This window comes from Babylonia areolata, chromosome 18 (assembly GCF_041734735.1).
Source record: "Babylonia areolata isolate BAREFJ2019XMU chromosome 18, ASM4173473v1, whole genome shotgun sequence".
NCBI classification, from domain to species: Eukaryota; Metazoa; Mollusca; class Gastropoda; order Neogastropoda; family Buccinidae; genus Babylonia; species Babylonia areolata.
In genome coordinates this window covers 34,573,203-34,596,753 of record NC_134893.1, presented here as the reverse complement: position 1 = coordinate 34,596,753, position 23,551 = coordinate 34,573,203, and the positions used below count along the sequence as shown (strand labels likewise).

The window sequence follows — 23,551 nt, the reverse complement described above, 5'->3', positions numbered from 1 at the left end:
TTGTTGTTTGGAGAGTGACAGAGATAGGTCAGTGGTCACTGTGGTTGTTGTTTGACTGGAGAGTGACAGAGATAGGTCAGTGGTCACTGTGGTTGTTGTCTGACTGGGAAGTGACAGAGATAGGTCAGTGGTCACTGTGGCTGTTGTTTGACTGGGAAGTGACAGAGATAGGTCAGTGGTCACTGTGGTTGTTGTTTGACTGGGAAGTGACAGAGATAGGTCAGTGGTCACTGTGGTTGTTGTTTGACTGGGAAGTGACAGAGATAGGTCAGTGGTCACTGTGGTTGTTGTTTGACTGTAGAGTGACAGAGATAGGTCAGTGGTCACTGTGGTTGTTGTCTGACTGGGAAATGACAGAGACAGGTCAGTGGTCATTGTGGTTGTTGTTTGACTGGGAAATGACAGAGACAGGTCAGTGGTCACTGTGGTTGTTGTCTGACTGGAGAGTGACAGAGACAGGTCAGTGGTCACTGGTGTTACCATGTGTCCTCGGTTCTTGTTTTGTTTCTCCATTGCTGAAAACTGGACAATATGTAATTACAGTTTAATTACATATACTTAACCGTGACCCACTAGTGCAGACTCCGGCAGGGGTCTGACATTCCTGTCCTGTGCAAACTACTATCTGCCTATGCGGAGAAAATGAAAGTAGCTACGGCCGATAACCTTCCGGAAGTAGGTGACCTCCCTTGTGCCCCCCTGGCTAGCGTCCTTTTTTTTCCAGCAGTCATCTCGACTCCTGTTCCTGTGCTCTACATACGGCTAAGTTTTTTTTCGTATTTTCTGTCTGTCTATCGATTCTTTGGCGTCCTTGTTGTTTGTCCAATTATGTCTTCAACCAGGTCGCATAATTATGCGGCTTGTTTGGGCGATCGGGCTAAAATTAAGGTGCGATCAATTGATTCGCGGACACTCTGGGCCCTCTACTTTGGGCTCTCTCAATAACGCCAACCTGCCACCTCCTCCACTTTCTCCGCTACCTCCGGTCGACTCCAGACCCCCACTGCCTCTGACGTCTCCTTAGCTGACATCTAGGGGTTCGTTACCCCATACTCAGGTCAGTGGTGCCATTGATACTATTCATTTCTATCCGTGAACGGACTCGATGCGATCCGCATTTGCTTGGTCCTGCCAGTCGGCAGTGCCCAAGTCGATCTCCTCTATCACTTTGCCCATACCCACAGTATCAACATTGGAATGTGCCACAATCCCTTCGGGAAAACAACACCATACACTGGCTTTGGATCCACATGCTAGACACGGTTCCCTCTTCGGTCAGGGCTTCCCCACTGCGGCCATAAAACGCTACGGGCTTGCATAGGGACCTTGCCTTTGGCGCGGGCCCTCTCTGCACTTTGGCACACTTGCGGCACGCTCCGCGGCATCAGCCATATACCTTCCGGCGCAGCAATATTGCCACCTTCAGGCCGTGCTCACATCAGCCTTCCCCCTCAAACACCAGAGTGCAACCCAGAGGGCAACCCAGGGCGTACAGGCGCCAGCCGTACACATTTCGCCCTCCACACAGCCCGACAGCCACCTCCAGACCGGCCCACCCCCAATGACTCACCCCCGCCCTTCACCCGCCACTCACGCGACAGCAGCCAGCAGGCAGCCTATCCAGACACATGCCAGCATGGCTGTCTCTTTCAGCATACGAGTGGGTCCTCTGGGTGATAGGGTCGGGGTTTTGCCTACCTTTGCTCTCCTTCAAGGCACCTCTCACCCTCTCTCCTCCTCCCTCCCCCCCCACCCCACCCCACAGGGCGACGCAGCCCGCTCAGCCCTGCGGGACGACATCCTTTCTCTTCTTCACAAAGAGGCCATAGAGGAAGCTCCTCCTCTGTTACCAGGCTTCTTCGGCCGCATCTGCGTCGTCCCTAAAGCCTCTGGCGGATGGCAGCCGGTTCTAGACCTTTCCCCTCTAAACAAGTACCTCCAGTACAAACCATTCCGCATGGAAACACCCGCGTCAATCAGGGACTCCATCAAGCAAGGCGACTTTGCAGTCTCCATAGACCTCACAGACGCATACTTCCATATCCTGATTCACCTCAGGGACCGCAAGTGGCTCCGCTTCTCATGGGACAGCAAGTCCTTCCAGTTCAGAGCCCTTCCATTTGGCCTTGTGCCAGCCCCCTGGGTCTTCACCAGGGTGGTCAAGGAACTATGCCCTCAGGAGCAAGGGCATATGCCTGAGGGTCTATCTAGACGACTGGTTGATCCTTGCGGAGAGCAAGGCCCTCTGCCAGCATCACCTCAACCTCGTCAGGAACCAGTGCCAGTCACTGGGCTTTCTAATGAACACAGAAAAATCGGAACTGGAACCCTCTCAGCAGTTCAAATTCCTGGGTATGGCGATCAATTCGGTATCAATGAACATACGTCCAGCCATGCCTCACCTCCACAGGCTACACAGCCTCCTCTCTCAGCTATCACAGGCAACCTCGGCGTCTGCCAGGGAACTTGCCTCTCTGCTAGGCTTCATGGAGTCCCTCGCTGCACTAGTTCCGCTAAGGAGACTACACAAACGTCCATTTTAGTGTCTCTTCCAGGACGGGTGGTCCCAGACTTCACAGGCATGGGACACTTGTATACCTCTGGGCACATGGTTCTCACAGTCGACCCGGCGCTGGATGGACATACAATGGCTCAAGGCCGGGGTTCCAATCTCAAACCCAACACCGGATGCAGAATTGTACACAGATGCCCCCAACATGGGCTGGGGTGCCCACATGGAGAACCACACAGCATCGGGGACTTGGACCCCGCAACAGCAGTCATGGCACATCAACAAGCTGGAGCTGGAGGCGGTCTTCCTGGCCCTCCAGCACTTCCTCTCCCACATCTTGCACAGGTTGATCATGCTGTGCACAGACAACATGACGGTAGCATGCTATCTAAACAAACGGGGTTGGGGGGGGGAGGGGGGTTGGGGGGGGGTGGGGTGGCACACTCACACCAGCTGTCCCTGCATGTGGAGACAGTCCTCCTCTGGTGTCAAGAGCACAACATCTGCCTGACAGCACGACATGTCCCAGGCACGCTGAACATTCTCGCAGATTACCTCAGCAGATTCCACACTGTACTCCATTGGCACAAACCACATGTGGATCTCTTCACCACAAGATTCAACTTCCGCATTCCAACATACGTCTCCCCAGTCCCAGACCCGCAGGCCTGGACCATAGACGCCCTATCGATCAGCTGGTCCAACCTTTCGGGGTACGCCTTTCCTCCCCTCCCCATCATGGGAAAAGTCCTCAGAAAGGCCAGGCTGGAGAGTGACTCCGTGATTCTCATTGCACCACACTGGCCAGCACAGCCGTGGTTCCCCGACCTGCTCCACCTCACTCATGTTTCCCCACTCCGCCTTCATATCGGCAGACACTCTCTGGTCCAGCCCCGCTCGGGCATTCCCCACGGAAACCCAGAGGTTCTCAACCTACATGGCTGGCTACTGTGCGGGAATCTCTGTCAGGACTAGGCGCCTCCGATGACACGGCTGACCTTATCTGTAGGTCACATCGCAAAGGCACTCAAGGTGTTTACTCTGCACACTGGAACCGCTGGCTGTCCTGATGCTCAACCCGCTCAGTCAATCCCACACACCCATCCAATATGGATCTCGCCAACTTCCTTGCCTTTCTCTCCTCCTCCAAAGGCCTCTCTGCCTCCACAGTATGCGTCCACTGCGCTGCAATCAGCTCCACTCTTCGGCAACTGGGCGGGCCCTCTTTCTCAGATGACCCCCTGCTCAGGGCACTAGTCCGAGGGGCCTCCCTCAGTCACGCATGTAAATCCCTCCGGATCCCTTTATGGGACCTTTTTCTGGTCCTACAATACCTCCGCAAGGCCCCCTTCGAACACCTTGCTATCGCTCCTTTCATGCTACTCTCCATGAAGACACTCTTTCTCATCTCATTAGCCTCAGGTAGGCGGTGTAGTGAGGTTCATGCCCTCAGTGGCATCACACAAGATATAGCCTTTGAGTCGGACGGATCTATCTCATTTAGATTCCTCCCCGAATTTCTTGCCAAAAATCAAACTCCCAGTACACCCTCTCCCATTCTTTTCATCAAACCGCTCTCCTCTATACTGGCCCATGACTACGAGGACAGATTCCTCTGCACGGTCAGGGCCCTGTGTGTGAACCTCAAAAGGTCGCATCCCTTCCGATCATCCAAACGACGCCTCTTCATTAGCTGGAACCTGGACCATCCGCGTGACATTAGCAAGACATCTCTGTCTCGATGCATAGTCAGTGCGATTAAAGGCGTGTATGCAGACACAGGGTTGAGACTTGATGCCTCCTCAGCCAGAGCACATGAAGTCAGAGCATGGTCCTCTTCTCTTGCCTTAGCCCACTCAGCACGGCTGCAAGACATCATGGATGCTGCCTACTGGAAAAACCCTGCCACCTTCAATGACTTCTACCTAAGAGACGTCGCACGCCTGTGGGATGATGGCTCAAGAGGCATCGCTTCTGTGGTAGTTGCACAATAGGCCATCGCAGCACACAGACAGTAGAACAGGTGAGCCCTCCACCTTGTCGCGCTATTCTGCACTAGTGGGTCACGGTTAAGTATGTGTAATTAAAAGGAAAGTTTCTTCCTAAAATTACGTTTAAATAACATCTTTGCCATGACCCAAATTTAAGACCCTCCCATCCTCCCCGCTTCCTGTTCTCCCTGCATGCTGTGCTGGTTATGGCATATTGCTGTCAAAAGAGGGCGCTAGCCTGGGGGGCACAAGGGAGGTTACCTACTTCCGGGAGGTTATTGGCTGTATCTACTTTCATTTTCTCTGCATAGGCGGATAGTAGTTTGCACAGGACAGGAATATCAGACCCTGCCGGAGTCTGCACTGGTGGGTCACGGTAAGTATGTTACTTAAACGTAATTTTAGATAGAAAATTTCCTTTTACCTGATAAGTAATGGGAATTGGAATTTCTTGAAACTGTGAAGGTTTTATACATGTCTTTATCTTTAAGGTTTATTGATTTATGCTAACATAATGTTAAAGCCTTGTTGTTGTTTTTTTTAAATTTACCGATGACAGAGATGGATGTGGAAACTGAATGATGGATATCCAGCTGGTGAGGTCTCTTGTTTCAATGTCTGGTCATGTCTGTTGTTGAAAGTCAATCTGTATGCAGATTTCCTAGTGCCAGAACCTGTGCAGTACAGAAAATATGTGAACAAAAAGATTTGTGTGCATAGGGTTGAAAGATCTGGCCATGCTTGCTGGATTTCTGACTGGTCTTTATTCCCCATGTGTACACTTTTGCTCATATCATAGATTGACATAAGCTTACATACTGTCGGACCAATAGCAAAGTGAGAGCTGTATGATCAGTGGTTTCTCCAAAGCAGTGGGGAGTCATTTACAGCTTGTCTTTTGTGAACATTTACAGCTTAGTCTTTTGTGAAGGACTATGACTCTCAAACTAGGTGTAAAATTGCACTGGCTCTTAGTGTTGCAGCCTTGGGGGCTAGTCGGCCTTTGGTAACCATCCCAATGCTGACTATCCTAAAACCCTCATGGCTGAGAGAATGGGGATGTAACTTGGGCAAGACACTTCACGATAAGGCTATTCTAGCCCAGATAGTTTCGACAGCAGTTGCCTCCTCTGCTGTTCTGATGGTCATAGTCAGACACAACTTATCATACACACATATTTATTCTCCATATATATATACATTTTTATTACCCAGAGATGCCTCTTAATTTTATGCATTGTCAGAGCAGACATGAGCAGGTCTGCTTTTGTGTTTTAATTTCAGCTTGTAATTTTAGGGGTGGTGATAATGTTTCATTTGCACCTTTTCTTGTGGAGTTCCATTTGAGTATTCTTTTTGTGGACATGACTCAGTTGACATCATTATGCATGTTAGAGAGTCATAGAAGTAGACAGAATTTTGGGTCTTTTGGGGGGTTTCAATGTGAAGCAGGGAGCAGGAAGTTCTGTAACTGTTCATGTATCAGTTTGTATATAATTTGGGATTGAAGTTTGTGTGTATGCATGCTTGTAGGTCTCTGTATAGTTGTGCAAGTGCATACATGGATGTGTGTGTGTGTGTACGATTACAAGTTTCCATCAAGGCGTTAAGTGATAAATTGTGATTCACAGGTGTATTCCACAGTCATGGCGCATGGCAAAGCAGAGGTTTACTTCAAACTGAAGAAAGTGAGTGGATTCAAAGCTGCTGGAATATTTTGAATGACATTTCTGGGAAGCGTGGTGCAGAGAAGAGAAATTGTACCAGCAATGACTGAACATGAAGATGCAGGGATATGTTCTGTTAATTGTGTCAGTCTGATGGAGATAGAGTTTATTTCCATTCTGTTGAACAACTTTAGGATTTGTTTCTTTCTCAACACAGAAGATGTAAAAACCTTGGCAGTAAGTTGGTATGAGCATTTGTTGTTGATCATGACATACTCAGTTTGTTGTAGCAAAATGGTAAAGACATAAAGAAGTGAATCAGTTTCCAGTATTGCTTGTCCAAGCAGTTACGTTGAACATTGAAATAATGCTTTATATTGAATATGCTGAAAATATAATGATTTTGTGCCAGCAAATTTTTGAAAATATATGGATTGTCACTGGCAAAATGTTACAGGTGCAAAAGATACAGATTAACTAAAAGTTGAGGATTTGAGGACTGGGCTGACAGTTTGCTGAAGAACGGACAATTTGTAATAGCAGTTTACCAGATATAGTATTGGGGCTTGGAATTTCTTTAAACTCAAAATGTTTTGTATCTATTTCTTTAAGGTTTATTGATTAACTCTAGCATAATGTTAAAGCCTTGTTGCTGGGTGTTTTTTTTTAATTTACCAGTAAACCTGAAGTTTTGTATTGGCATGTAACTGAAGACGGTCAGAAAGTATGTGGATTCTTGTTCTGGTTCAAAACACAGCTCCAGTTGGAGATACAAAGCTGGTCATTTCAGTCCTACTGACTGTCTTTAAAGTGGTGTAAATATTGTTTTGCCTGCAGAGACAGATTCTGAACATCCAATAACCCAAGACAAATGTTCATATATTGTTTGAAGGAATAGACTTTGGGGAAGTTTACTAACTGCAGTAATCATTATAAGTAGGTTATTTTTTATGTGGCTTTTATTCTGTGCTGTATATATGTTATAGGGATCCACAAGGCTTGGGATACAAATTTTAAGGTGTCTCTTCTCCTATAATAATTGGTATTCTGCACTGTTACATGTATTCAAAAGGCATGGGGTGAAAATTTTAAGTTTGTCCTTCTTGCATGTGATCAGTATTTAGTGCTGCAGGTGTTGCACGGATTCACAAGGCAAGTGATAAATTAAAAAAAATATTTTGATGATGCTATGGATACTTTTATAGCGTCTATTCTTGGTCGGAGACCAAGCTCTGAGCGCTTTACAAACACAGTGTCATTTGCATAACAGGCTGTCTAACTGGGTAGAGCTGACTGATGTAATTTTCTTCTTCTCCTCCTGTGGAATCACAGTTGATGCAAGATCCTGAAACCCCGCATGAGAGGATCACCATAATGGGTTGCTTCGGCCGTTCCCAGGACACCGCCATCCTGCAGGACGCTCTGAAATTGTCTGTGTCGGTGAGTCCGTCAGTGTTCACTGCGTCATGGCTCTTCGTGGTGTGTGTGTGTGTGTGTGTGTTTGTGTGTGTGTGCTTGTGTGGGTGTGTGGGTGTGTATGAGTGTGGGTGTGCACATGTATATGTCATTGTTGATGAATGAGTGTTTATGAGTGGATGGATGGTAGTTGTTGTGTGTATGTGTGCATTTATATGTTTGTGTGTGTGTGTGTGCATGTGTTTGTATTCGGGAGTGTGTGTGTAGGATGTGTATGTGTGTGTGTGTGTGTTATTGTTACTGTTGCTGCTGTTGTAGTTGCTGTTGCAACAGACAGGAAGTTAAGGCAGTCCTTATCCTTGAATAATGAATTTCTGAGTCTTGCGTCTCTCATCTCTCTGTCCTTTCTTTTCAGTTAAACAGAAACTGCTTGTGCGAAATATGTTGAATAATAAATGTACGTTTTTTTCATGAGCACTGAGTGAATGAGTACTTGCTGAAAAACTTTTAAAGAAAGAAATTGTCATAATGATCATAATTCTTGAATTTTCCTTTGTTTATTTTTTGCTTGTTCGTTTGTTTTACTTTGTTATTATCAATGTGTTTCCTTTTTGTTATTCATGTATGTACTGCGATGGAGGCGCCGTGGCCAAATCCGTTAGGTCTTGGACTTGTGATCCAGTGTTCACCAGTGATCAGGGGTCCAAGGCCCCCGTTTCATTACTCTCAACTTTCCTCTCTCCACCCAGGTGTGAATGGACACCTGACTTCAGTTTGGGGAGGGTTGAACCCTTGCCTTCCTGTGCTGAGGCCTACACACTGTGGATAAGACTTCACTGCCCCATGGCCGTCAAAGGCTGTGGAGCCTTTAACCTTAACTTTTGATATGTACTAGCATGGTTTCTTCTTCTCCTTCTTCTTTGTTCCTGGGCTGCAACTCCCACGTTCACTTGTATGTACATGAGTGGGCTTTTACGTGCATGACCGTTTTTACCCCGCCATGTAGGCAGTCATACTCCTTTTGGGGGTGTGCATGCTGGGTATGTTCTTGTTTCCAAAACCGATGGAACGCTGACATGGATTACAGGATCTTTAGCGTGCGTATTTGATCTTCTGCTTGCGTATACACAAAAGGAGGTTCAGGTGCAAGCAGGTCTGCACATATGTTGACCTTGGAGATGGGAAAAATTTCCACCCTTTACCCACCAGGCACCGTTACGGAGATTCAAAGCTGGGGACCCTCAGATTGAAAGTCCAGTGCTTTAACCACTTGGTTATTTCGCCTGCTGCAAGGTTTCAACATGCGGACTGTACAGGCTGTTGGTCTCACTCACCCCCTGTCTGTGTCTGTGGCAGGGAGAGGTGAAGTCTCAGGACACACACATCATCGTTGGTGGTGTCGCCGCCGGGTCAGCCAAGGGCAGAGAACTGGCCTGGGCCTTTTTCAAGGACAACTACCAGATGCTGTACCATCGCTTCTCCTCCAGTCTGCTGCTGGCCCGCTTGGTCAAAGTAAGGGCAAATGATGATGATGATGATGATGATGATGATAAAAATGATAATGTAACAGAACTTATGTGGCACTACTGTCCTGTACAGAAGGCTCTAAGGGCCTTGCTTGAGATAATGTATAGCACTAGTGGGCAAGGGCATACAACAGCACATGCGGACACGCATAAGAGAAACGGAATTAACATACACAAGAAAATATATAACAGATCTATCTTTTTCTGTTTCTCTGTATTCTCTCTCTCTCTCTCTCTCTCTCTCTCTCTATATATATATACATATATATGTCTCCCCCCTCTCTCTCTTCATATATATATATATATATATATATATATATATGAATCAGCACATTATAAAGCACAAAATTTGCCCCACATGCACACACACATGCTTTTGAGTGTGTATGCGCATGCGCACACACACACAGTAAGCACTCACCCATAAGCACACAACACATTACATGGTGAATTCAATTGAGGAAAAACCTGCAAGAAGGTGGAGAAGTTTGGTGGAAGAGACAGACAAGATTTGCTTTGTCTTGTCCATAGGCTACATTGTATAGTTGTATAAGAGAGGTGGAGGAGCAGGGGGGGGGGGGGTTCTTCAGCCTGTTTGTCCATTTCAGACAAGACTGCTTCACAGCACGTGACTGAATTGTACAGGCTGTGAAGGAATGAAAAATTGCATTTGTAGGAACGAGAGAATGCTTGTTTGTTTCTTTTTTGTTTTTTGCTTTAGTCATTTTTAAGTTTTGACAAATGAGCCTGCTGCACAGCATATTAATTGTACTAATAATAATGATAATTAATAAATAAAATAAAAAATAAAAAAAAGAGTGGAAAAGTGGTTTGTGGGTTTGAGAAAATGATTGTCTAATTTTTTAGAATGTTAGTTCCTTTACAGTGAGACTGCTGCACAACTCATGACTGAATTGTGAAGGTGATGAAGAGTGGAAGATTGCGTTTATGGAAGCAAGAGAATTTGTGTCTGTTTTTGTTTTTTAAGTGTGTTAGTCCATGTAAATCGTGAAGTTTACTTACTTTAATGTGGGCTTGACTTGTTGTTCCCTTGCAAAGTGACTCTAGCATCCATGGTAAAGAGAGACAAGTTTAAAAAAAAAAAAGTCCCACTTTCCTGTGTCTGTGACAGGGTGATTATTAAAATACACATTCTTTGTCTTATTTTCCTGACAGGTGATCACTGAAGACTTTGCCTCAGAAGAAATGGCGGTGGAGATAGAGGTACAGTGAACTATGTGTTGGTGCGGGTGTTGTGCACACTTACTGTTGCAGTTCTGAATTTACTGTTCTAAATCTACAGTGACTGTGTGTGTGTGTGTGTGTGTGTGTGTGTGTGTGTGTGTGTGTGTGTGTGTGTGTGTGTGTGTGTGCGTGCGCTCGCGCACGCACGCAAGTGTGTGTATGTGTGTTATGTGTGTTTGTGTCCATATGCTTTTGCATTTGTAATTCCAAGTCCAAGTACACTTCACAAAATAGTACACATCTTGTTGTAATAGGCCGAAATCCAAAGGTCTAGTCAATCACTGTTTCATCATGCCTATGATGACACATGTTTGTTTTCTTTTTATGTACCTACCATATTGTTTGGTCTTCAGATTGCAGTGTATTACAGGAAACACTGAATTGCTGTGTTTTAGGTTCTGGGTATCGACCATCTTACCTTCTGACTGCCTCCAAATACTTGTCTTTTTTTTTTCTTTCGTGAACCATCAGCTGAACCATCAGTTTCTGTGTTCCAAACCCAAAGGCACATTTTCAGTCACTAGCTTCTGTTGCTTTTACTGTTGCACATGCACACACACATACGTGCACACGGGTTAGAAAAGCCATTGTGTATCAGAAGGTAGTGGCAGAACGGTTAGGATGCTTGCCTACCCATACAGTGTCTTTGAGGGTCTGGGTTTGAATACCGGTCTCTTCCTTTCTCCCACGTTTGACTGGAAAATCAAACTGAGCGTCTGATCAGGTGCTGGCCTAGCGATGTGGTATAGCGTGTATGGAGAACCTGGTATTGTAACTGAAGAGAGCAACACATAAAGACAGTACACAGCCACAGTTCCCATCACATTCAGTCCACTTGTTGAAACCATGCTGCACTTTGGCCATGCATTCAACTTGGGAAGGGCAGCCCATAATTCACATAGAGAAATCTGCTGTGACAAAAGAGTGGAGTGATGGCGCAGAGGTAACACATCCACCTAGGAAGCGAGAGAATCTGAGTGCGCTGGTTCGAATCATGGCTCAGCCGCAGATATTTTCTCCCCCCTCCACTAGACCTTGAGTGGTGGTCTGGAGTGGTGGTTGTCACTCGGATGAGACGATAAACTGAGCATGCACTTAGCGCACGTAAATGAACCAACGGCAACAAAAGGGTTGTTCCTGGCAAAATTCTGTAGAAATATCCACTTTGATAGGAAAAACAAATAAAATTGCACGCAGGAAAAAAGTTTTTAAAATGGGTGGCGCTGTAGTGTAGCGACGCACTCTCCCTGGTGAGAGCAGCCCGAATTTCACACAGAGAAATCTGTTGTGATAAAAAGAAATACAAATACCGTAATAATACAAATTAAAAAAACAAAAGCAAAAACGTCTGTAGAGAAGTAGGATAACTCAGAAAAAGGGGAAGTTTGTCCCAGACCTTGAAAAGTGGGGAGGGAATGCTGAAGGTAAGTTTAAGTTCTGACATGAGGAATCTTGAGAACCTGTGTGTTGAAGGAAGAGGGCAGTGGAGGTGAGGGAGAGTGAAGAGAGGGGAGATCTGACAGGTGTTGAAGGAAGAGGGCAGTGGAGGTGAGGGAGAGTGAAGAGAGGGGAGATCTGACAGGTGTTGAAGGAAGAGGGCAGTGGAGGTGAGGGAGAGTGAAGAGAGGGGAGATCTGACAGGTGTTGAAGGAAGAGGACAGTGGAGGTGAGGGAGAGTGAAGAGAGGGGAGATCTGACAGGTGTTGAAGGAAGAGGGCAGTGGAGGTGAGGGAGAGTGAAGAGAGGGGAGATCTGACAGGTGTTGAAGGAAGAGGGCAGTGGAGGTGAGGGAGAGTGAAGAGAGGGGAGATCTGACAGGTGTTGAAGGAAGAGGACAGTGGAGGTGAGGGAGAGTGAAGAGAGGGGAGATCTGACAGGTGTTGAAGGAAGAGGGCAGTGGAGGTGAGGGAGAGTGAAGAGAGGGGAGATCTGACAGGTGTTGAAGGAAGAGGGCAGTGGAGGTGAGGGAGAACGAAGAGAGGGGAGATCTGACAGGTGTTGAAGGAAGAGGGCAGTGGAGGTGAGGGAGAGTGAAGAGAGGGGAGATCTGACAGGTGTTGAAGGAAGAGGACAGTGGAGGTGAGGGAGAGTGAAGAGAGGGGAGATCTGACAGGTGTTGAAGGAAGGGGCAGTGGAGGTGAGGGAGAGTGAAGAGAGGGGAGATCTGACAGGTGTTGAAGGAAGAGGGCAGTGGAGGTGAGGGAGAGTGAAGAGAGGGGAGATCTGACAGGTGTTGAAGGAAGAGGGCAGTGGAGGTGAGGGAGAATGAAGAGAGGGAGATCTGACAGGTGTTGAAGGAAGAGGGCAGTGGAGGTGAGGGAGAGTGAAGAGAGGGGAGATCTGACAGGTGTTGAAGGAAGAGGGCAGTGGAGGTGAGGGAGAGTGAAGAGAGGGGAGATCTGACAAATATTGAGCACCTGTTACAATGGAAACACAGAGAAGGAAGTATTGTAGGACTTCTCTCCGTTGTATTGAATAGGCAACTGCACACACACACACCACACACACCACACACACACACACACACACACTCTCTCTCTCTCTCTCTCTCTCTCACACACACACACGCACACACACACACACAGAGAAATGAAAGCATTCATGAGCACATATATATGTACACACAGACACACACACAGACACACACACACAGGCACACGCATTCCGTCTCACTCTCTCCATCCTTTCAAGACATTAATAGCATTTACCATTTCTATGCAAACAGCAATTCTTCAAAGAGCACCCAGCGCCCTCAGCAGAGAGGACTGTGCAGCAGTCCTGTGAAAAGATCCGCCTCAACGCCGTGTGGCTGCAGCAGGAGGCAGAGAATGTCACCAAGTACCTGAAGGAGAACCCACTGCCTCCCCCTCCCTCTGAAGGTTTGAGGCTTATACTTCCAGAGAAGAGGAGGAGGTGGCAGATTGGTTGAGACACTTATCTACCAATACAGTGTCCGTGAGGGTCTGGGTTTGAACCCAAGTCACACCCTTTCTCCTAAGTTTGTAGGGAAAATCAGACTGAATGTCTAGTCATTTGGACATTTGATACGATAGACCAAGGGATGCAGCATGCACTTGATGCTTTGAAAAAGAACCCAAGACAACAATAGTGTTGTCCTCTGGCAAAATTCTGTAGACAAAATCCACTCTGACAGGTACACAGATAAATAAATACATCTTTCCCAGGCCTGACTAAGCGCATTTTATGCTGCTGGTCAAGCACCTGCCCAACAGATGTGGTGTACTGTATATGGATTTGCCCAGATGAAGTGATAACTCCTTGAGAAACTGAGACTGACTTAAAGGAAGATATTATTGTACTTGAAGTGGAGCTTAACGAAACGACCCATTGGCAAAAAGCCTCTAAGGGCAAGTTGTTCATGGTTGTGTTGTTCAGGGAGGTGAGTCCCGATATTACTGTAAGTGATATTGCTTTTACATTGTGAGTGTTAACAAGTTGTGTTTCATAATGTAGTGCTGGGTATTTACTGAAAGGAAGTAACAGGTTAGCATCTTGTCACTTCCGATGTGTTTGAAGGTTTGTGTGTGTTGGCATAGTGAATGGAGACCATGTTGTTTTTTTTATCCCTGGGCCTGCATTTTCTGTTCAGTTGATGACTGAGTCAGAACCTGTTAAGGTTGACCTACCAGATAGATGTAAACAGCATCAGCATGCTAGTTGTATCGATCAATGAACCCTACAAAACAGGATGCCGGATTTACTGGCATCATATCCAGCACTGAGTCATTCTGTGGCAAATTTAGGTCAGTGTGAGCTGTGTTTTAGGAAGGCCAGTCAGCTGTTGTGTGTCCGTTTTGATGTTTTTGTTCTTCGGGAGTGCCAGTGGCGCTTTGACTGATTACTCTGTTCTTTCATGTCAAAGTGGGTTGGTGTTTTTTTCATGAAATTTCTCACTGATTTTTCATGAAATTTCTCACAGCAATCTCCCCCTTTTCAGCCCCTCGTCATACTGAAACAGAAGCAAGAAAGAGAACACACCCAGTTGAATTCTGGAAAAATCATTTTGTTCATTGAATCCATTGACACCAATGCAGAGCGAAAGGGAAGCTGAAAATACGTTGGTGCAAAATCAGTCATTTATAAGTTGTTTTTTTCCACTCCCAACATTGTTGTCATTCTGTTGATCCATTGGCATTAAATTGCACATTATTTTTCTGTCTGGGGAGTGAAAAACTTATTCACATTTGGTTTTCGGGAAGAAGTGGGCAGAGCTCAGTTTCTTCCAAACCCATCTTTTATCTACAGACTTCAAAAAAATTAACGTTAAGAATCATTTCAGAAAAGCAGGTACAATTTCACAAAGTGTTAAAATATCGAGAGATATTAAAAATTTGCAGGTTGCACATGACCTCCACCAGCTGGTTTCTCAAAGGGGACACAAGTGGCTGTTGCAGGCACATGTGCACCAACAACATCTCGAAAAATGCATTAGAAAAATCTGTGTTCCAGCCTAAGATTTACAGTTATTCAGTGGTTTACAAACAGTAACAGTGAATTCACACTGAAAAAAATATGGTAAGAAAGCACCTGTGGTTATTAGTGGTGCTCTTTAAATTGGCTGCAAACACAGCTTTTTGCCGAAACGTTCGCAACATTTCACCATGTCCCAAAGAAAAAAAACAAAAAAACTTGCTCGTTCCCATGTGGTCTTTAACTTTTTGTTGAACGCTGCATTTCTGGAAAAGAGAGTAAAAATGTCAGCTTCAGCAAAGCATGGGGTCATGAGCAAACATACAAACAACAAGAAAAAAAACACAGTGCATCAGCAGCCACTGTTTTCAACCAAAGTTTGGCAGAGCACAGAGATGCCCACCCAGCTGCTTGCCAGTGTGTGGCGCTGCGGTATTGTGGAGCACTTGAAAAACGTCAAACCCAAACATGAATGGTGAGTCATAATACTTTGGAGTGATTGCAGTGTCATGATTATCGCATTGATTTTTGTTTGTTACAAGTGTATGCTTATTTATGTGTGTGTGTGTGTGTGTGTGTGTGTGTGTGAAAGCACAAATGTGTTTTAGAAATTTAACTCCTAAATTTATTTAAGAATTTTTCATTGATCTGTTGGTGATAATTGTTGAACCCGTAATCTACCTGTCTATTCATAAACCTATTGAACCAGCTTACATGTATGTATGTGGGGCGAGGGGGTAGGGTTGGGGTAGGTGTAGAGAGAAGGCAGGGTTGACAGGGCCTATGGAAGCATGACTCGTATGTTTTAATCTTTAAGCAAGGCTGTCTCTGACAGACTGACATTTCAGCTTGTCCCCATCTTCAAAAGTATTAGATTCTGGTAGACCTCTCACCTATTACAGCTTAGTTTGACTGACTGTTACACCGTTGGGGGTGAGATTCATTGTTACACAGTTAGGGGTGAGATCAATTGTTACACAGTTAGGGGTGAGATCCAAAACCCTTGCAAGAAGCTAATCATGCCTTCTGTGGAAGACAGCATCTCAAGAGGTTTGCATTTATTTTCTGTTTCAGCTGAATATATGCAAAAAGCCGCCAGGAAAAGAAGAAACAAAATTGTACAGAGTTACACAGCAGCAAAAAAAGTTTGTTCTGTGTTTTATCTTTTCATTATCATGATATTAGATTAGAAAAAAAAAAGTAAAAATGAAAAGTCAAACAGAATGTTATAAAAGTAAGAATAAACAACTATTCATCAGAACTGATGACATGGTATTTGAGATGTGTATGCCACAATGTCAGTAACATCATTATGTTTGCATCTTTTCACTGAATTTTATGACAGTGAACATGTGTTTTTTTTATATTGTACAGTTAAAACAAGTGATGGATAGACATAACCATTGGTGATTGATTGACCTTTTTATATTAATTGAAGTTGAACCTACTTTTGTCATTGTTGGGACAGTTATTCACTTGCATGTCTACATGCATTGTGATTTGTTATATAAAAAAAGAAAAGAAGGCTTATAACCTGTTTTATTTTCTTCTACGGGTTTAACCTGACAACAAGCATGTTACTTCCAGCTGTATTTTGTGTGTTTTCATTTTTGATGTCAGTCTGTGGAGGCGGAAACAGACGTTTCTTTGACACAAACATTGTCATCTTCACTTTGAAATGCCTGAACAGCTGTCTACAATGCAAATAATTTGTGGAAAAATCCCAGATTCTGAATTCACATTCATCATTCTTCACATTTATTTTCTTTCTGTATGTCCAGTAGTTTTTGTATTAGAATTTAGATACATTTATTACCCCTGAATTTCCTGGCAAAGGGAGAGCTTTATTCTTTCTTCTTTTGTTTTTTTCTACAGATTCTCTGGCACTGAATGGGTTAATGATGGTTTATCTTGAATTCAGCACTGATAAAGCTTCAAGTGACATATTTTGACATTACTAATTTGCGATGCTCTGAAAGCTGCAAAATATTAACTTTCTTTTTATTCCATTGTGTTAGTATGGACAGGAACTCCAAGTAGTGCAGGATTAATGGCCTTGCTAAATGGTCTAATAAGTTTTTCATTGACAGAAAGCTGTTAAAATGTTTTAAAGGATGTTTATATTTAACTGGTTGATATAATGTGCTTTGAGCTACATTGGGTCTGGAAATCACGCTATTGAAAAAAAAAAAGAAAGAAAAGTTTTATTATTATTATTGTTTGCTCCATAGGTGCTTATGTACTTCTTTTTGTCTTTTTTAATCGGAAATATAGTCTTTTTCAATCTTTGCAATCAGATATTCAGTATGAACTGTTTTCAAAGGATCCCCACAAATTTAGAACTGCTCATAAAACAAAATGACGACAACCCAGGTACTCACATTGATAATGTTTTTGGATTCTCACCATTCTTTAAAAGAATAGTTTTTAGTTGGTGGTGTTTTTTTTGTGTGTGTGTGTTTTTTTCACTTGATAGCTCCAAACCATGTTTTTTCATGCATCTGTTCAAGTGGTCCTGTTCTATTTGATAAACGTTGTTTGCACTCAGCAAACAGTTCCTTTACCAAGTGCTTTCTTAGAGACGTGTTTCTACAGATCATAGAGATATTGTGGCATTGGACACATCCCCATGGAGACGTGTCAGTCACCAGCTGTACATGGAAAAGAAAACGTTTGTCACGCCCCGCAGGTAATACTGTCAATGTTTTGTCTGTGTCTGTCTCTGTCACTTTGTTGGTAGTTTTAACCTCAAAACTGCTGAAACCCTATTGAAATGAGATCAGTGCAACTTGAATCTAAAGCACAGTTACTGCTTTTTTGTACACTTTAATGTTGCGTAACTGGTTTTGCTGAACAAAAGGAAAGCATTTCGAAGAGGAAGATACTAGCCATTGATGAAGGTGTACTCGTTTGCAGCAGGTAAAGTGTTAATCAAGGTAAATATTGTCTTTTACTAGTTCCAAGATGCATTGAAACTCTCCATTGTTGGAATGTGATGGGAAGATTTTCAGTTCAGGTTCAAGGAGGTGTCAAAGTGTGGGGACTGCTCCACATACACAACACAGTATGTTCACCATACCGTGACCGGAAGAGAGCAAAATTTATGACCAGAGTACATATGGTATATCTAAAAGTCTTATTTTGGGATTTATTTTGGCTTGTCTCGATATTCAAAGGAAAGTGGTCATGTATTTCTTCTTTTCCTTCCCTGTTCTCTTCATCTCTTTCTCTCTCTGACATCACATATGCACGCATGCACAGATGTGTGTACACGTGTGCATGCATGCACACACACACACACAAAAACCCACACCCACACACACACAACGAAACAGTCACTGAACACTGTCTGTGTTCAGGAGGAGGAGGAAGAGGAACTCCCTAGAAGGGAGCCATGACTTGGCCAGCAGTTATGACTCAGTTGATGGCGGATCAAGTGATGAAAATGACTCACAGGATCTCACCCGCGACCAGGAAGTTGCCGTTCACACAGAAAGGTAACTGCATGTCTTCTGCTCAGACACTTGTGGCGGAGTGGTGGCCCAGTGGTTTATGCACTCGACTAGAAAGCAAGAGTGTCCACAGGTTCCAGTCCCATATGTGTGGACCTGGATTTTTTACTGCCCCATCCTCTAGATCTTGAGTGGTGGTCTGAGTGGTAGTCTTTCGGATAAGAGGATAGACTGAGATCCCGTGTGCAGCATACACTTAGTGCATGTAAAAGATCCCATGGCAACAAAGAGTTGTTTCTGGAAAAATTCTGTTGAAAAATCCACTTTGATAGTAAAACAAGTATACTTGCAGACAGGAAAAAGAAAAAAACAACAACAAAAATACATAAAGAGTGGGGCTTCAATGTGGCGACATTCTCACCCCAAGGAGAGAAATCTGCTGTGACAAAAATTACCACAATGCACTATGTCATATTACAGTGCAGTACTGTACAATGCAATGCAGTGCTGTGCAACACAGTGCATAGCTCTTAACATGCCCGATGTCACATACATGGTTCACCAAGGCACTGGTTGCATGCTGTGATGTTGGTGGTGCTTGAAAACAGGAATCACTTTGTTTTGTTCCACCTTGTTGTCTGTCATGTCTGGTGAACTTAAGGTGTGGGCAGATTGGACCTGCAGATTAGCATGTAGCATGGGCAGATTGGACCTGCAGCATAGTGTGTAGTATGGGCAGACTGGAACTGCAGCATAGTGTGTAGCATGGGCAGACTGGAACTGCAGCATAGCGTGTAGCATGGGCAGACTGGACCTGCAGCATAGGGTGTAGCATGGGCAGATTGGACCTGCAGCATAGCGTGTAGCATGGGCAGATTGGACCTGGAGCATAGCGTGTAGCATGGGCAGACTGGACCTGCAGCATAGCGTGTAGCATGGGCAGACTGGACCTGCAGCATAGGGTGTAGCATGGGCAGATTGGACCTGCAGCATAGCGTGTAGCATGGGCAGATTGGACCTGGAGCATAGCGTGTAGCATGGGCAGATTGGACCTGCAGCATAGCGTGTAGCATGGGCAGATTGGACCTGGAGCATAGTGTGTAGCATGGGCAGATTGGACCTGCAGCACAGTGTGTAGCATGGGCAGATTGGACCTGGAGCATAGTGTGTAGCATGGGCAGATTGGACCTGCAGCACAGTGTGTAGCATGGGAAGATTGGGCCTGCAGCATAGCGTGTAGCATGGGAGCAGCTTCCACAGTCTCAGTTTCTCACGGAGGCGTCACTGCATTTGGGCAAATCCATAGATGTGACACCACGTCTGTTAGGCAGGTGCCTGACCAGCAGTGAATCCAAATGCACAGTCAGGTCAGGAGTGCATGCATGTATTTAGTTGTGTACCTGTCAGAGTGGATTTCTTCTACAGAATTTTGCCTTTGGACAACACTTATGCGTTCTTTTGCAGTGCACAAGTGGGTGCTGAAAATGGGACCTCAGTTTATCATCTTATCCAAGTGACTAGATGCTCAGTTTGATTAACCAGTCAAACCTGGGAGAAAGAGACCAGGATTGGATCCCAGACTCTTCAAGGACACTGCATTAGCAGACAAGCCTCTTTACAATTCTTGCCATCTTTCTTCTCTTTTACAATATCTGTGCCCACTTGGGATTTTACATCCAGTGTTTTAGTATAAATTTCGTAACAAGATTCTTGCTGCCATCTGTGGCCCTTACACAGCGACAAACATTCCAGTAATGTTGAAAGTTGGCGGCAATGATTTGCCACCCTTCTTTAGGAATGCATGCTTGCTGACATATTTATGTGCAGCAAACCAACCCCTAAGAACTTGGCAGACCTTTGAAAACATACTGAGCACTGTGCTGGTGCCAACTCTGTGGCTGAATGTTGTGGATCTGAAACATCTCACTCAGTATCTCTTGAGTTGCCAGCATCTGTGTGAAAAAGAGCAGCTTGAATTATACACCTCCATAGAATAATATGATGAAGAAAAAAAAAAAAGGAGACCATGATGATGTTAAAGATGTGAGAACAAAAAACGTATGAGAGTATTGAGAGGCCGTGGTTGGGGTAGGGAGATGCCGTTTTGTGTTACTTTTGTTTTGTACACATTCTGCTCTTACCATTTGCAAAATAGGTAACATTATGTCTGCAATCACCAGTATATGTAATGGGATGTGACAAAAATTCCTCTTAAACATTGTAGGTTGTGTCATTGCTGAAATTCTTTTTTTTTCCTGTTTTCAGACCAAAGGTAGATAATGGCGTTGCTTCAAGCAGCAGCAATACCGCCGAGAAACCTCCTGGCTGGAAACGAGCAGAGTCAGGTGTGAACAGAGTGGAGTGTCCAATGGACATGGAGCCTGTCAGTCATGGCAGCCAGAGTGGGGCAGAAAAGCCAAAGGAAGAGTTGGGCAGCATTGAGGAGGCATTCTGCAAGTACCTTTACCTTGCAATGGGAAAGCTCCCCAGCAAAGTGCAGAGCTATCTCAAACATAACTTGAGCATAGTGTTATTCAATGTTGAGAACCCTGAATTTCAACAACAGTTGCGTATGGTCCAACTGCCATCCCCTGTCACCCGATCTCTGCACCACTCAGCTTGGACTGAAGGCATTTCGACCGAAGGCAACAAAGAGTTTTGCAAGTACCTCAGTATCAGGATAGAACAGTTACATTCTGACAAAGCACAGGCTCATATCAGACATGCGATGAGCGCAGTGTTGCTCAGTGCTGAGAGTTTAAAGAGAGATATCCTGGCTGAAGCCATGATCAAGGCTCAGATATAACTGTTGAGGGGATCACGTCTGAGACAGGACTGTTTGTGGGATCAGGCTGTTGATGGAGGAGAATGATGACTAGTTTTCCTTTCTTTTTGACTGCGTTTTTTGTTTTTTTTTCTCCCCCCCACCCCCCACTTTTTTTTGTTACTTGGTTGATACCAGCAAGCGCCCTGCTTCAGTTCCTGGGGAAGGCACTTTACTGCGATTTTTTCGTCACTCCACCCAGGTGTAATTATTTACCTGATTTCCATCAGGGAAGGAGAGGATTGGATCCAACCCTGCTATGTTGAGCCATAGACACAGTGAATATGAAGTCACTGCCACTATAGCCATAAAAGGCTATGGTACCTTTAACATTAACAAAAGCTCTGTCATCAAAACTTTCTTTCACTTTTTCATCAAAACCTCTTTTTTTGTTATTGTTGTTGTTTCACACTGATACGTTTTTTTTGTTTGGCTGTTTAGTATTTTCATTTTGTTGTTTAAAGGAACAGCAGAAACATTTTTTCAGCTTACATTTTATAATCCTTGTGGTTTGATATTGTGGTATGTATTTCTCATTCAATTGTTAAATCAAGAAAAAAAAATGCATGCATGGGAGTATGTTGAGAAGAAAATGGAAATCAAGCACATTTGTTGCTGACAAAACACACATACTTACAGACATACTCATACATACATACATTTTTGTATTTCTCTTTTTATCACAACAGATTTCTCTGTGTGAAATTCAGGCTGCTCTCCCCAGGGAGAGTGCGTCGCTACACCGAGAGCACCATCCATTTTTTGGTATTTTTTCCTGTGTGCAGTTTATTTGATTTTCCTATCAAAGTGGATTTTTCTACTGAATTTTGCCAGGGACAACCCTTTTGTTGCCGTGGGTTCTTTTACATGCACTAAGTGCATGCTGCACACGGGACCTCGGTTTATTGTCTCGGCCGAATGACTAGCGTCCAGACCACCACTCAAGGTCTAGTGGAGGGGGAGAAAATATTGGCGACAGCCATGATTGGAAGCAGCGCTCAGATTCTCTTGCTTCCTACGTGGACTCGTTACCTGTAGGCCATCACTCCACACTCCAGATATACTCATAATGTACACAAATATATGGTCATGATTACACACAACTATTTATATTTTCATATACATTACAAGTTTCAGCACACACACATGTCAACATATGTGCCAAATTTCAGAGAAGTGCAACACAGTTATACCAATGTTGATGTTGTTCTCCAGTGTGTGAGAAACTAAGGAAGTAAATATACACATTACAGGAAGGGAGCAAGAAATAAAGTCTGACCCAGCATGTCTGTCATGATGGTGTTCTTAGAGAGATGTGTGAAACTATTGTCTGACAAGAAAATGGTCTGTCTCTTTCATTTGTAAGTAGCTTGCAGAACAGCTGTCCAGCAATGAATTGATCATGTTTGACTTTAACAATTTGCATGCTTTTCTTGTCTTATATTTCATTGATAGTTGTTCTAAAAACATAGTGAGGCATGGTTGAAATTTGTTTATTTTGCACCTGTATAGATAACTTTTGTATGCTTTTTTGTTTGTTTGCTATTGTTCTTAGAAAAGAAAAAAAGTGTTCTTTGATAATAAATCCCAGTTTTCTTGATACTGTTGAAGTGTGAAGTCGTTGAATCATTTTTTTTGTTGGTCAGTATTGACTTTTCTCTTTATTTTTTGTTCCTGTGCATCAGTTGTTTTTTTTTTTAAGTACTGTGCCACCCCCACATTCTACATAGACACAGACACACAGACAGGCACACAGGCACGCATGCACACACACACACACAACCATCACATATTCACACATGTGCATGCACACACACATGATAAACATGAGTTTCTTCTGTTGCATGTGCACATGCATGCACGTGTGCGCGCACAAGCGCACACACACACACACACACGTTTACTCATGCACACACACACACAGACGGAGTGAACCAAGGACAGTTGAATGGCAAGAGCATCAAACTTTCAGTGTGGATGGTCTGTGGTTCTGCAGCTCTCAAATAATGAGAATGCAACATACACTGAAGTCCAACTAAGTGTTGGCAGGTCTATGTACAAGTCGTGGAGCAGAAAGGTAAGAAGAGCTTGTGTTCACCACTTTGTATTACTGATGTGGTGCTGTTCTGCTCTTGGTTGAAGTTCAAGGGTTTATAAAACATCAATTATTGGGATTTTGTCCAACCATTGATGCCCCAGAAAACGGAGTATGGCTGCCTGCATAGCAGGGTAAAAAACGTAAAAGCCCACACATTTTCGTACGAGTGAATGTGGGGGTTGCAGCCCACGAATGAAGAAGTCCAGCCATTGATGAATGTGGTTTGGGTTGGTTTAACTCAACATACATATATCAGCTTTTCCTTGTGAGACCAATTCAAGATGAGTTTCAGTGTGGATGATGAATTAATTCATTATTTATAAACACATTTTAATGTTTGTTGAATGTACATTTCCACTAAAAAAGGAGAGGATGGAAAAATGTTTCAG

General features: G+C 44.2%; 3 protein-coding genes across 4 annotated transcripts in view; all 3 read left to right on the top strand.

The window, feature by feature from the left end:
• The window catches only part of LOC143292701 (puromycin-sensitive aminopeptidase-like), a 52,838-nt gene that overhangs the window by 28,329 nt on the left and 958 nt on the right, over positions 1 to 23,551 (top strand). For both annotated transcript variants that reach the window (XM_076603213.1, XM_076603215.1), the window contains exons 17-21: positions 6,135 to 6,191; positions 7,503 to 7,610; positions 8,943 to 9,098; positions 10,289 to 10,336; positions 13,083 to 13,236. In XM_076603213.1, the coding sequence (XP_076459328.1) occupies positions 6,135 to 6,191; positions 7,503 to 7,610; positions 8,943 to 9,098; positions 10,289 to 10,336; positions 13,083 to 13,236 (523 nt within the window). The remainder of the gene's footprint in view (positions 1 to 6,134; positions 6,192 to 7,502; positions 7,611 to 8,942; positions 9,099 to 10,288; positions 10,337 to 13,082; positions 13,237 to 23,551) is intronic.
• On the top strand, positions 3,622 to 4,641 carry LOC143292702 (uncharacterized). Its single transcript, XM_076603216.1, has one exon. The coding sequence runs from the start codon at positions 3,622 to 3,624 to the stop codon at positions 4,504 to 4,506; it is 885 nt and encodes a 294-aa protein (XP_076459331.1). The 3' UTR covers positions 4,507 to 4,641.
• Positions 15,521 to 23,530, top strand: LOC143292703 (uncharacterized). The gene is made up of 3 exons (XM_076603217.1): positions 15,521 to 17,477; positions 18,148 to 18,285; positions 20,506 to 23,530. Exons 1-3 carry the CDS (start codon positions 17,446 to 17,448, stop codon positions 21,044 to 21,046), a joined length of 711 nt encoding a protein of 236 aa, XP_076459332.1. The 5' UTR covers positions 15,521 to 17,445; the 3' UTR covers positions 21,047 to 23,530.